The sequence below is a fragment of the Sebastes fasciatus genome, chromosome 6 (assembly GCF_043250625.1).
Source record: "Sebastes fasciatus isolate fSebFas1 chromosome 6, fSebFas1.pri, whole genome shotgun sequence".
Lineage (NCBI taxonomy): Eukaryota > Metazoa > Chordata > Actinopteri > Perciformes > Sebastidae > Sebastes > Sebastes fasciatus.
In genome coordinates this window covers 10,238,327-10,253,356 of record NC_133800.1, presented here as the reverse complement: position 1 = coordinate 10,253,356, position 15,030 = coordinate 10,238,327, and the positions used below count along the sequence as shown (strand labels likewise).

The 15,030-nt window shown below is 41.7% G+C and overlaps 1 protein-coding gene across 3 annotated transcripts in view; it reads right to left on the bottom strand.

Moving 5' to 3' along the window:
- Positions 1–1,026: 1,026 nt before the first annotated feature.
- Positions 1,027–15,030, bottom strand: part of tncb (tenascin Cb) — a 57,955-nt gene continuing 43,951 nt past the window's right edge. For 2 of the 3 annotated variants that reach the window (XM_074637565.1, XM_074637566.1), the window contains 11 exons: positions 12,378–12,500; positions 11,403–11,546; positions 10,354–10,473; positions 9,840–9,983; positions 9,317–9,447; positions 9,088–9,220; positions 7,857–8,008; positions 5,597–5,693; positions 4,424–4,585; positions 3,695–3,858; positions 1,027–2,470 (listed from right to left, as the gene is read on the bottom strand). In XM_074637565.1, the coding sequence (XP_074493666.1) occupies positions 2,360–2,470; positions 3,695–3,858; positions 4,424–4,585; positions 5,597–5,693; positions 7,857–8,008; positions 9,088–9,220; positions 9,317–9,447; positions 9,840–9,983; positions 10,354–10,473; positions 11,403–11,546; positions 12,378–12,500 (1,481 nt within the window). In that variant the 3' untranslated portion in view covers positions 1,027–2,359. Of the gene's footprint in view, positions 2,471–3,694; positions 3,859–4,423; positions 4,586–5,596; positions 5,694–7,856; positions 8,009–9,087; positions 9,221–9,316; positions 9,448–9,839; positions 9,984–10,353; positions 10,474–11,402; positions 11,547–12,377; positions 12,501–13,950; positions 14,224–15,030 lie in introns of all 3 variants that reach the window. The other variant, XM_074637564.1, reaches the window with a different exon arrangement.

The window sequence follows — 15,030 nt, the reverse complement described above, 5'->3', positions numbered from 1 at the left end:
AGCCTTAATTTCTATAGGCCTCATCCTCATGTGTGTTTGTCTGTTTTTGTGTGATCTGTTTCTCATTGTTTCTGTGTTTCATATTGTAATTTTTTCCTTGTTTTCATCATTGCTTGATGTTTCATTTGTATGTGAAGCACTTTGTAACGGTGTGTTTTAAAAGGTGCTATATAAATAAAGCTTTACTTACTTACTTACTCACTTATAATTTCCAGATTACCATAATTTTACATGCTGCTTCGTTTCCGACTGTCACTCATCTTGTTTGCTATTCGCTCACCGCACTCCTCCACTCTCTTTCTCTCCTCCTCTCCCTCCTGCTCTGTACCTGTAGACCGTCAGCGCGCCGCGCACTCCCGCCCCTCCCTGCTTGATGGTACGATCCTTGTCTGTCATCACCTGATTGGTCGCACGGACGTAATTAACACAACATTCAGTCACAGTCAGTGCATGGAGTGCCAGTGGCGTGGAGAAGATCGTCCTATAATTCTGCCTTGAATTAATTAAAGAAAAAAAAAACGGCTCTCGGACGGGAGCCGGCTCTTATCGTTCACTTAAAAGAGCCGGCTCGTTCGCGACCGACACATCACTACTGTTAATGCTGTGATACATTACATTGGATCAGTGTTGTGCAGCTCTCTATGTGTACATTGTATTTGTCTATATCAAATACACATGAAAGGAAAGTCATTTAAAATAAAATAATAATAACAACAACAGTAGCGATAATTACGACGAAGTATTAGGGCCACATTGAGGGGGGAAAAAAATCTGAGATTTTGAAAATAAAGTCATAATATTACGAGAAGAAAGGCATAATGTTATGAGAATAAAGTCAAACTATTTCAAGAAAAAGAAATCGTAATATTACGAGAATAAAGTCATAACTTTATGAGAAAAACATTCGTAATAATTACGAGAATAAAGTCATAACTTTATGAGAAAAACAAAAGACATGATTGGAAGCTCTGAAAAAAGCTAGAAAGTTTGAGTAAAGACGTGAAAAAATAAAACAACCTGAGCATCTTCCTTTTAAACAAACTGTTTTATTGTAATACAGTTTACAGAGAAACACCTGTTGTTCACCCAGTTATAAACAAACAAAACAATAAAAACAAACTTAATTTACACAGGCATTCTTTAGAAGGTCAGTGGTTTAGTATGCTGCTGTAGCGGGGCCGGGGTGGGGGGGTCTCTAGTTTTGGCCTGTTCAAACACTATATTGTCATCAACATAAGCAGAGACTTTACGTCCAATAGAAATTCAATTGGAATTGGACGTTTTTCATGTTTTGAGTACCAACACAGGACAGTCTCTTAATTGTTCCACATATATGTACTGTATTCACATTTTGCAAAAAAAGAAAGAAAAAAAAAAAACATCACCGCATTTCATTATATACTGAATTACAGGTCCTGCCTCGGATTCACAAGAGAAACAAAACAAATGGAAACACATCAGCTTCTTTCTTTTCTCTGTTCTTTACAATACGGTGGCTGTAGCATGATGCCTTCAGGGGCTTACATAATGAATGGAAACACTGCCGTCCACGTGGACGTGGGGGGTGTGGCGGGTAAAATACTTTTTCCATACTATTTCTTTTTTTCTCTTTTCATTTCCATCTCTATCACATCAGATGTTGCGGGAGATGAGGGAACCTGGGGGAGGATAAAGTGACACTGAGACGAGTTAAGCACAAAGACAAACGAATGGCGAGTTAGATGGAGATATCTGACATCTGAGCAGTGCCATCTGAGGAGCATCCCTTTTCAAATGTTTAAATCAGATGTATATGTGTACAGTTCTGTACAAGGAATAGAATTTCTATGATAATCCAGGTGAATTATCACTGTATTATCGGTTTTAGCAAAGAGCCTAAACAAGACCACATTGTACTATAAACAGCCTGTCCTTTCTGTAAAACCCCAAACGTGAAATTGGGACCTGTATTAATTACTGTACACAACATAATGCCAAAGCTGCACAGTCACCTCCCCACAAACGCTGCAACACAAGAGAAAGGATCAGAATCAGGTGAGATGGAGTTGTTTTTGCTCTCTTTGGTGCGTGAGTAGAATCTGTGTGGGCTTGATTTAAGTCCAGTTTGTAACATGCACGTCGATTTCCGCACTGGCAGCATTTCCACAACCGTATCACAGGGGAAGGGGGTGGGTTATGGAGTCGAGGCTGATCTGTGAGCGAATAGAGGGGGGGACACGGTGTGTTGGTTTTGCGTGGAGGCAGCAGGGCTCTTGGCAGTGGCTTTGGTCGCTGCAGGGTGTGTGGGTGTGGGAGTCAAGGTGGTTTATGGGGAGTCCAGACAGAGTAGTAGCAGTGTTGATGGTGTTGGTTGGATCGTTTATGATCGTTTCCTCCTTCCCTCCAGGTTTCTGAAGTTGGATGGCCGGATCTTCATCTCAGCGAACTCGATCGAGTGCTCGTGGCCTTTCCAGTGGAACCAGTTCACACCCTAGAGAGGAGGAGACGGACAAATGATGTTAGTCTAAAAATAGAAGTTGACGTAGGAGTAAATTGGAGGCCCTTAGCCATGTTCCAGTCACAGATTCACATTACAGCCAAAGCAACCCTATCGCCACACAAGAACAGCAATATTGGACGCTTCTGGAAACCCCAGATTACGTTTAATGCCAGCACTTCAAAAATTCGTACTTTTTGCAATATCTGCGCGTGGCCACTAAGGTATGGATGAGGTTGGGGAAGTTGAATGTTTTATGTAAGGTTTAGCTGTATTTATACTAGACACAAGGCCCACTATTGATCTTACTCCCAACTCGTCAAGGAAAGACGCTTGGTCAATTTTTTTATTTTGAAAAGAGACTGTACAAGCTGAAACTGACACGCTGTTTCCATAAAACAGTGGTGGCACTATGGGCAATGTCCACCAGCATCTGAAACTTGTAGGAGAAAACACCACCAGCTTCACATGGTATCTCTGTAGCCCCGGTGTGTGCTTACATTTCTGAGGAGGCTCACGTCAGCTACGGCATGGTATTTGGCATTGGACGTATATGAAATTCCTAGAGATGCTGGGCAGGCCGAAGACATCCTTTTTCTAAGATTTTGTCCAAAATGTAGACAATTTTCAGCCGTTGTCGTTGCAGTGTGGGTGGTATGTGTAAATGAGCGATGTCCGGCTTCCCTTTGGTGAGCTCTGGGCGCCGGTAACACAGAGGGAAGCTGTTCATTTGCACATACCACCAACATCGCAACGATACACAGATGGTTGAAAATCAGCAACGTTTCCCTTTAATGAGATGACCTTTGTTGTTAGTTTTGATTTTGTAGTGAATACATGTTGTATGAAGATGACATCAAAGTAAATCCTGAGTACAGTGGTTTCTTTACTGGGATATTTCCAAGCAATGTAAGTAACAATGAAATGAAAACCAGTGAAACTCCCTCAGATGAAAGATCCTCAGAATCTTCTCAAGGACTTGTGGAGCTCCATCAAAGACACTCTGAACCCTCTGAAGGACTCTGGGAGTCTAATCAAACACCAGTGAAACCCCGTTAAGGACCCCTGGAACCTCTTCAAATACCCTCTTCAGGAATCCTGGAATACCCTCATCTCAAGGACTCAAAGAACTCCATCACCCTCAGTGACCCCCAGGGAGCCTAATTTAACACTCTCCATTTTAGGACGTACAGTAACTGCACTATAGACATACTGTACCTTGCTGTGACTGTTATCTCCATATCGTCCCATGAGGTTGACACGGTGGCAGTTCTTATACCAGAAGGCTCCCTTATAGGACAGGGCGCAGTTGGTGACAGCGATGTCGTTGTCGTGGTCGTAAGTGGAGAATGGACGACCGTGGTGGTAGGTCATAGAGTCACCTACAAAGACACACAGCAGAGAGAGAGTGGACTAAACTGCGGTACAGTTTCTGTTACATTTATGTAGTCGATGAACAACAACAACAACACTGCAGATATAAACGGTGCACTACCTGGCCACTACACACTGCACATAATGATGCAGTAATCGAATCTAGTCTGTTGGAATAAATTTGATTTCACATTTTATTCTTTTGTTTCATGACGAAATGAGAAAGTGTTATAAGAAAGCTCTTAATGATTAGTAATGATGAAAATAATTTTAAAAACACAACCTTTAGAAAAGAGTACCAAGACAAGTGTTCCCCCATAAATGTGTTAAATCTAAATAATAAGAAATTCAAAGTAAATTTGATACAAATAACATAAAAAATGGACCAAATTGGACAAAATGGACAATCCCCATCTCTTCACAGAATAATAATAATATATGAAAAATAATTTGGAGAGAAATTATATCTAACTATAAAGCAAAGGATCTCTGTCTGTCTGTCCCTCTGTGTTAGATTCAGAAAGTACTGAGAGACAGACATGTCTGGCTGCAGGCTGCAGAAGTCAGCATTACCTGCTGTTCCGCTGTATCCTCCTACGTGGACTTTGTAGCGGGTCCGAGGTTCAGAGACAGAGAACTTGTCGTACTGAGCGTAGGCTGTTTCTCCCTTGTCTCTCAGATCCACTCGCAGCTCGTACTGACCTCCAGCTGTGATCTTATGCATGTTGGAAAGACCTGAGTGTGAGAGGAGATTATATATCAGAGGGATGGACAGCAATAATAACAATTCAGTGATGGCTGTGAGTTATTATCAGATGTAATACATTATCCTATATTGAAATAAGTCTTAATATATCATTAATAAGGCTAAATAATACCCGAAGGCTGACACCTCTAGTTGGATTTAAGCTTCAATGTGTATCTATTTCATTCCATTATTCAATATGTTTAATTAAAATAATGACAATAGCAACTAGAAAAGTGCACAGTCGGTGGCACAGATGGTGACGAAGATAACAAAAACAGGGATTTATTCATCTCGTATCATGCCTGACTTTAGTGGCTCATAACATATAGTTTATGAAATTAATCTGCAGAATCTCCGGTTCAAAATGAGACCAAACTTTACTATGTATGTCAGTTTTTGAGCCATGACAAATGCCAACATGAGGCCTGCAGCAGGCTAGATAAGGACTATTTCTAGCGAAGCTGATTGAGGGAAATGCCTTTTGTTACTGAAGCCGTTATTGATCACTTGCAGCCCCTACCAGCTGGTTAAGAGGAGCGAGGAGTCAGCAGCCAATGACGGAATAAAACAGTCAATAAAATATATTTTTCAAAAAGTGTGAATCACCGCAACCACGAGAGGTCCTTCAGCATACAGGCATAAATGAGCAGAAAAATATCAGGCTGATGGGTCCAGTAGTATGAGAGATTAGTCGCGGACAGACCGACAGACACACACACACACACACACACACACACACACACATGACTGAACACATGATCTCCCCACAGGCTGACCCCTGGTAGAGATAATTATTACAATTAAGTGAGACAATGTAGAACTTGTGTAGAGTCAGGTCAAAATCAAACCATGGAATGTATAATCACACAATATGGATGCCACTAAAACACTGGATGCTATTCATTTTGGATAAATCACCTCAATTACTATCTGAACATATTGTTACATGACCATATCCTCATGTGTCCTGGAATACTGTGTTGTGTTGTCTAAATTACCCAGCCAGAATTCATCGTTCATGTCACCGAAGCCAGCTGTGTAATTCTTCCAGTTGCGGAAAAACTCCAGTCTACCACTCTGTCGTCTGAGGAACACCTGAAAGCGAAAGACAACAGGTCACCAGACGTTCCTACTGCGAATGAGTTGTATGTGAAACATCGGACAATTGCCACTTTTATATATCGGTTTTCAAAATAAAATGAGAATTTCATCTAAGCCAGATAATCTTAAAGATATCCTGGATATTTGTTTGACAAAAATGCAAGTTCATCAAAACTGAATTGGCACATAGAAGCAATTAAATATAAACTCAAACATCATCAGCAAAATTACAATATGAATATTCTCAATAAATTCTCTATCAACTCATAACTGATATTAAAGTTATTTTCATTTTTTTTTTATTTCCACTACTGTCAACAAGCTGTAAATATAACATTGATATATTATCACCTTATAAAGTTGTTAGAACATGTTAGCAAAGAGTTGCCTATTAACACATCACAAGTACATCAACTCCTGAGAAAAATATCTGTCTCTAGCTGCTAAATGCTCCACTATGTTCACCAGATAGTCTGTGACTGAGTTTGTCTGTCATTTGGCGCTGATAGGTTGTGTACAGTGGGTTTATCAGAGCTTTTTCACTGAAAACAGCTGCCTGCTGCTGCTGAAAACCAGATTGATGAGAGCCGTGAGACTGAACCAAACAGTAAAGCTGTGTGCTGTAAAACCAAAACAACGAGCTGAAAGAATAAAACGCTCCATAGAGCTGAGAGGAACTGCAGAGCTGGTGATTGTTCTCTGTCACTACGAGTAACACCTTTAAAGGGATAGTTTGGGTGTTTTGAAGTGGGGTTGTATGAGGTACGCCCCAAGTTTGGAGAAACAGACAGGAGTACCAGCACTGGAGCAAAGCAATGTACTGCTGTGGATAGGGGCAGCAGCAAAACAGATTTTAGACACCGAAAAGAAATGTTCACCTATATATGTATAATATGCAACAATTAACTAAAAAACAATGTATAAACTGATACAAAAATAATCCCTCTCAATCATCACTTATGCCCCACTAGAAGTGCGTGGTGGTGTCTGTTTCTGCAGAGACCCTGCAGCCCTCTGCCTGGATTTTCTCTTTTCTTCTTATTTTGCTTTACTCAGGAGGCTTCTGAGCGTCTGCAAACAGCCTTTGTAACCCTCAGCGGCCAATAACAGCCCGTTTAAGGTGGTCAAATATCGCCGCTTTGACATGTCCCTCTCGGCTTCTGATACCCACAAGTCCCCCTTTACTCTGTTAGATACAAAGCGGCCGTATTTCACGGAGGAGCACAGTTTGTGTTATGTGCATGTGTTCCAGTCTCCTGCTCCTCACTGTGCTATGAGTGCAGCTATGATCGGTGTGTGTCTATCGTTTGACGAGAGCAGCGCTGAGCCACAGTCAGCAGACAGGAAGCCTGCGTTCATTAAAAATCTGGCAACTCAGCACCTTCCTGCAGTTATAAGGAGTTGTGCAGAGTTAGTTGTGTGATTTAAAACGTAACCGCCGGGAAACAATCAGAAAATAACTTTTTATATCTCAGACTTGCTGCTTTGTTCATCATCATTACCATCGCTGCTCTCTCTCTCTCTCCCTCTTGGCTCGTTGAGCTGTGGAGGTGTGGCTAATTTTAAAGGCGGTGTGTTCACAAACGGCAACCGACAACGGTTAGATATTATACCTTTAAGTGTACGCTTTATTAAGAGTATTTTCATTGCTTTATCCTGCCGTCAGACAGCTATACAGTCTGTTTCCGACGGGGGAACTGAAGCTGTTTTCTATGCGCTCTCACCAAAGATCGAGGCAGTGGTAGACCAACAACTGCTGGGAGGTCAAAATACTTCAGTTTTCTTCAGTGGAGTCTGGTGGCTTTGGGGAGAGCATGGATAACGGCTTCAGTTCCCCGTGGGAACAGGCTGTCTGATGGTGAGGTAAAGCGGTGAAAATATTCTACATATAGCGTACACTTCAAATGATATTGATTTTTTTAGGTGTCTAAAATCTCTTTTGCTGCTGCCCCCATCCACAGCTGTACATTGCTTTGCTCCCGTGCTGGTACTTCTGTCTGTTTCTCCAAACTGGGGGGCGTGCCGACCGCCATTTACTAATAATACACTGACAATGGATAAGTACGTCGTACAACCCCAATATAGAAATATTGATTAGTGCAGCTTTAAATATGAACTCATATTGGGCATATATGTCTCTGTTATCTGGCGACTTACGATCCATCCGCCTCCATCAGTGCTCATGTCGCAGTAGACCTGGACGGGCTGGCTCTCATCTCCACCCAGATAAATAGTGTACAGGTCTGATGAGGTGTCGCCATTCAGTAGGGCCTGGGAGCAGTCCCTGGGGTATCTGTACAGCACGCCAGCTACAAACACAAAACACACATGATATGATTGAAATGTCAACAAAGTGGACTAGACATAATCTGTAATGAGGGATAGTGGATGGGAGCTCACTCTGCTAATTTGGTTGTCTAGTCTGACACTACATAAAGAGCAATCAGCTGCACTGTGCGCAGGGTGCAGAGGGATTGGCAGATCACTTTTGGTATTTTTTTATGGCTGCAGGCATGTGATTCACCTGGGACCTTGTTTCGTGGGGGTTTTCATAATTCAGGAGTTATGAATTTGAAATAGGGTCATTTGACCACCCACTGTATTATTAATAGCATTGAAAATACACCTGCAATCTACTACTTTTTGAGATATCTTGTAATACCCTTTGCACTTTGCAAAAATTAGTGCATATATGCAGGTTTATAAACATGGAAAACCCGCTGAAAATAGGAGATAGACTTCTTTCCCATTGCCAGTAGACGAGTAGCCTTTTGTTTGGTTATTTGTCATGTATATGTCACGTTCAATGTCACGAACACGCCACAAAACAGGGTTAGTAAACAGTGAAAATGTTACAGTGGTTACTTCTTTTATATATATATGTTACTTTTTCAGTCTCTATTTCAAACTTTCAAACCAGATTTGGTGATTGTTGGAACAGTGGAAATAATTACAAGATGGTTTATATGAGTTTTATTTTGTTTTTGTCCAGTTTGAATGAAGTGTGTTTCAATGATCAGTGAGGTAAAATTACTGTTTTCTGACTGGAGTCTGGTGGCTTTGAGGAAAGCATATTTTTGTATGTTAATTAGAATTATAATAATTGTCCAAATCCCTGTTGATTTTATGAATTCACTTGTGCGTCACATAGCATCGCGCTGGAAAAGGGGTGACAATTTGTGTCCACCAGTATGTCATGTTTCCCTCGCTGTCGATCGGAGCTGGAGCCGATAAAAACCCAGGACTACTGAATCATTTGTCCATTTGTCCTGGGAATGAATGCCGATTGTAACCTTTTCCCTCTGAAGACAACAGCCAGATGTTAGTGGGGGTTTTGACCAGTGGGAAAGGGGCCTGAAACCTGTCAAGTGTGTATGAGTCCACTTACTGGTGGTGAAGGTAGTAGTGATGACTCTGCTTCTCTTCGGACCAGCAATGGCCTGCAGCTTGACAGAATACTCAGTGGAGGCGCTGAGCTGAGCCATGGTATAGGAGACAGCAGTGGGACTCAGGACCACCTCCTGAAGGAGGAAACATGTTCACACATTTTATTCCCAAACACATTTTATAGATTGAATGTAGTGCTGAATCTGTGTAGTTCTGGTGTGTCCACTCACACGGACGGTGCCATCTGCAGACTCGAAGCTGAGGATGTACCCGGTGATGTCAGCGCGAGGTGGCTTCCAGGACAGCATACCGTTCTCTGTCTGGATGTTACTGGCTGCCAGGTCCTGAGGGGCGTCCACATCTAATAACACAACACAAGTTTATATCATATCATATTTTACTATATACATTTTCCTGTCAGTTGCTCTCAGCTGTTTCAGCCCCCTTGTTGTGATGTCACTCATGTTTAATTAATCTTTCATTCACATATTTCTACATGACATCACTGCAGTCATTCATCCGATTAATGTTCAAGAAACAAACAGCAGTTTATCTACAGTATGAATGACTTCCTCCTCTTGGTTATCTCACACTCATCATGCCCTTGTTGTTTCAGATTAAAAAATACAGTTTGTAGTTACAAAGAAAAGTCCACTTGACTGCTCGGCTGCTACTTTGTAGTCTGTATTTGGCAAATGATCATTTTTTATTTAATTTGAATCAGTAAATCAGCTTTTAGGCAGGAATGCTCACCAGTGGTAAACTCAGTCGTGGTGGCTGCACTCTTGGCCATGTCCCTGACAGCGTAAACCTTCACGGTGTAGTGTGTCGCCGGCGTCAGAGAGCTCATGTCAAAGTCCACCTCGTTTCCTGACACACGCTCCATCACTGGAGCCACTGGAACGACACAGACAGACAGTTAGCCTGAAGTTAGCACATCCAGAACAAACATGCAGGGTCAGAGGCTGACTCTAGAGGAGGAAGAAAACTTGTTTCTGACTGATGTGACTCTTTTGTTTAAAACTGAATATTGGAATATCAGTCATGTTGTCCCACTCAGATATGATCAAATCCCCCCTTCTTTTTATGAGTTCTTCATTGAAAGGCAGTAATGATCATCTAATGATCGTCATTTCAGCATCTCCATCATGATTCAACAATTAAACCAACTGTGTCAAGTAATAAAACGTATTTTTTTATGTACAGCATGTGTGTTTATTCATGTATCTATATGTATTGTGTGTACATGCATGTGTACACTAGATACCCGAGTCTGCGCTGTAGGTGATGACGTAGCCGTCTACAGTGGCGATGGCGGGCTGCCAGAGCAGCAGAGCTTCAGTGTCTGTGATGTTGACGGCATTCAGACCACGGGGTTTATCCAGAGCTGTAACAGACATACACACACACACTGAAATATCTCCCCATGGACAGAGCTATTGTGTTGGAAGGAAACTTCACCTCTTCCTGCTTCCATAACACGTCTTCTTTCAGACGAGTGGAAAGAAAACACACATACTAAATACACATTTAGGTGTTTATTTTACTACTTTGTCTTTTTGTGTCTGTAGATTTCTCCTAAATTCACCAAAAGTTAGCATTAGATAAGGCCTCATTTGCATATTCAAACATAACACTTCAGAAAACTTGTAATACAAAACAAATAATTTTCTTAATGTAAGTTATAAACTGGGGAAGTTGATTGAAGATGTTTACCCTATTCGCCTGTAATGTATGAAACTTTACAATCCATATCTTTAAAGGCCGTTTTCTCTCAGACTCTGAGCCAGAAATCTCAACTTCAGCAGCACTTACATACACCAAACTTTCCAGTTTCATTCCTATCTATATTCTGAAGGTTTTTGACAGAGAGGTTTGTTCATATGTCATTCATAGCCTGATTTATACAACATTTTATTCCTAAAAATATGGTGGAAAATTATTTCTTTTATGGCTGTTGACAGTATTTTCTGATTTATGGAGTGATAAAAAAGAAATATCCAAAATCTCCTCTGTAAAAACCTTTGACTCTAATATGTCAACAAAATGAAACAAGAATATTTAACCTGGCTTTAATAATATAATGACTGATTTGCATATTCAAACAAAGAAAATCAGCAAACTTTCATGGTGGTATCTATTAGTTCATTTGTTTTACCCCATTTACCTGTAGTCTCCCCTTAAACAGTAGCTACACAAGCAAATTATTACAGTATCACAAAACTGAAAAATCACAGCTGAGTAAATCAACCTAACCCGAACCAGGAAAATATACATGTTTATATCTAGCCTTAAGATAATGAATGTGTGTCTTACCTGTGGTGACGCTGTCTGATCCAGGCTCACTCTCCCTTTGACCCTTGATAGCGACAACAGTGACCTCATAGGTGACCCCGGGAGTCAGGTTGGGCAGCACAGTCTGAGATTCAGAGCCGTCCACCGTCAGCGTCTTAGCATTACCTGGAGGCCGAAACAACAAGTCATCTGGGTGAGTAAAGATATCAGAAGCTTGGTGCAAGTAGTAGTTCATCAGTAACCTGATGACCTGATTGTTTTCCACTCAGAAGAATCTTCACTCCTGTAGAGAGGAGTCTAAATCAAAAAAATGTACAGTCCATTACAGTCAACTGAGACAATATGAAATGTAAACATTATAATTGATTTTCCTGGTTGTTTTAACCATTTTGTTTTACCCATACACTGGAGTAGGCCTACAATGTGTTGTTTTTACTCAAATGTTGAGTCATTTTAGCAGTTTGGTCTCTATATTTGTATTTCACAGCCGTTGTCATGTGCAGAAATCACATCATAATAGTAATAAACTTATTTTTTTCCCTTCAAACTGACAAAAAGTTAATTAGATTTGCTTTATTTTATTTTTTTTGCATGTTTTTCAGATGATTATTGTCATTTGCGCTGGACCTCTCATTCAGTAGAAGTACCTGGAGCCAGTCACTAGGGGGCAGAAGTAGTCTATCATTGGAGAAAAGAGTTTGCCCTGCAGATGATGGAGGATTGAACTGATTGATAGGTCAGCCATAATACAGCAGTGAGAACGTTCATACTGGCTATAAAGTCATTCATAACCTGGAATATACTTCACTGGTTGGATGAAGGTATTGAGTGTAAAAGTATCAGCGCTGCGGGGCTAAATCTTTATGTTGTAAATGTTTACTCTCTTCACTTTTTCTACAGTTTAGTTCACTAGGGAGTGTTTTCCTCAATCAAGTGACAGTGCTGCAATAAGTGTCTGGATCCACCCTGTTTCAGTAGTGATTGAGTGACACTGACCTCCATGAGCAGGCACATAAGTGACCCTGTTGCTGTCCACCCGAGCTTTTGGAACCACCCAGTGAACGGTGGCGGACGTGTCGGTGACATCAGAGAAGCGGATGCCCTTGGGTGAGCCCAGGTCTGGCACAAACAAGACACACACAGCAGGTAGGGGGGGCAAACAGACACAATATAGGTTTAGTTAATATGTGTACTAACCTTCTGAGACTGGTGAGGACTGGAAAACAGAACACACTGTATGTCTGTCACATGAATGAATCATTTACATAATTATACTAGTGGCTATTTTCTGCTTCACAATTAATAGCAGACATGAAAAGACACACATATTATTTACATGTAGGCTGATCCACCACCGATGAAAGACACTCGTTTTAAGAAGAAAGCGAAAGACAGAGTGCGTAAGAGAGAGAGCAAGGTAGACAGACAAAAGGGGCCTGGGGAGGCCCGGGCTCACGGAGAGAGACCCTTCCTGGCTAACAGCGAGCCACAGTATCTTGCGTGACAGACCTGAGGAGATTAACTTGCCCCCATTTCATGGCAACACAAAAGTGAAACATGCGCCACGCAACCCAAGAGTAAAGCCTTACCCCCAGGGAGGACAGGAGACACAGCCATAGACACCCCCCTCCCCCTCACACACTCACACAAACACACACACACACGCACACACAGTTTACAAAGAGAGACTCCGACACATGGGGCCAGGCAGTCAAAGACAACATTTGGGAGGACGACCGGACGGAGACGACACAATGAAAGGAGCAGAGTAAAGAGCTGAGTAAATGTCCTGAGTGGAGCTCTCGACTGATGTGAGTTTTCAAGACCTTTTCTGGTTGTTTTAGGTTGAAGCTGCTTTGTTTATATTCAGCATCTTTAAATTGGACCTTTTTTTACCCAGAATTATTTTCATTAAAGGATCTGAAAGCATTTGGACCATCATGGGATACTAAAAACCAGGACAATAATATGGCATCATCAATATAGTCGCTTCATATCCATCATATCAGACTCGCTGAGACCCATTTTTAAAAGAAGGTTGATATCAGTAAACCCATATCAGTCTAATTCTGATCCAGTAGCAGTCTAGGGGCCCCTCTGAGATCAGCAGCCCTGTAAGCCGCCATGTGGTCCTTCTAAACCCGGAGTGTGATCTTGGATACTGCCGTTAACCTGGGTTGCGATTAAAGGCCCTCTGCTGCTGGAAACCACTCAGGAGCACAGACAACACTGACAACACTGAACAACACTGAACACCACTGAACACCACTGAACACCACTAACACATAGCCTCTGACACAGCGCAGACAGAGAGCTGGTCATCACGAAAAAAATCATCATCATTAAAAGTGATTCATTTCTACAGATAACCTTTTTTTGTTTGGTCACATTGCAGGGTTAATTGTCTTGGACGAATACAGTGACGTGACGCTTTGTTACCAGGTTAGTAGACAAAAGGACAAATGTGAGAGCACAGGTACGACGTGTGAGAATGAACATTGACCACGCTTGACAAGACCAGTGCTGCAGAGTTTCTCTGATTTCTCGTTTCCATCCCGTCACCGTGTACCTGTTCTCACCCCCTCCGTTACAGACTTGGAGGGTCTTCCAAAAACGAGCCCAAAGATTTCGATTTTGTACTCGGTGTCCTCGGTGAGATCTGTGATGGCCGTGCTTCGCTCGTCGCCACCCAGCACCAGCTCTCTTGGTTGGCCTGGGCCCTCAGCCTGGCTGACCATTATGACAAAGGTGTCGAAGACATCCTCTTCGGCCATCCAGGCTAGGCTAAAGCTCTCAGGGGTCACGTCGGAGACTAGGAGAGCCTGCATCTCTGGTTCGGCCTCTGAGTGACAGGGGAAAGTCAGTTTTGCTCCTCTGTGGAACTTAAGAGTGCTTTGACATTTGAGGAACATGGCAGTGAAAGAGAGTGCATCAGTCATATGTGTAAATGCCAGCATCGGTTATATGGAAGCGCAGCATCAGTCAACAAATAAAGAACGGAAAGAGAAGAGCTTTAACGCAATCTGGTGAAAAACACAGAAGGAATAATTGAACTGACTTATCAAAGCCACTGTTGTTAGTAAGATAAGAAAAACTGATGCAGTTAAGATTGTTACCAGAATTCATTTTCAGGACATTTTAGTAAAACAATACATTCGTCTGAGCTAGGGCTGCCACTTTTTATTAAAAAAATCAAACTACTGTTTGAACATGGGGGGGGAAATTCAATATTCAATCTGTAATGATCTCTTTGAATTAAAAGTTCACCGTGTATTAAGGGCCACAGGTCGTTTCTATGTCCTTCTACCTCAATGCATATCCAGTTAACTAGGCTGTTGTAACTGCTCTCTTTACTAATGCAAAACGGAGAAAACTAGCAAACTGTGTATAACGGATAATCACGACACCAAACCATTTGAGAAATAATGTGAGGAAGCATTTTGGATTCGATACCAGCCTGATCTCATATAAATACGTGAAATGGCCTTGAAACAATGCCAATGAAACGTAATTTATGATCTTCCATCAAATTACATTACCCCCATTCAAACTTTATCTTTTGAAAAAGTAACAGCCCTGGTCTGACCCATCTAGGGATTTCAAACTACAGCTGCCTCTCTTAAAATAGTGCTCAAATACAGTGCAGACA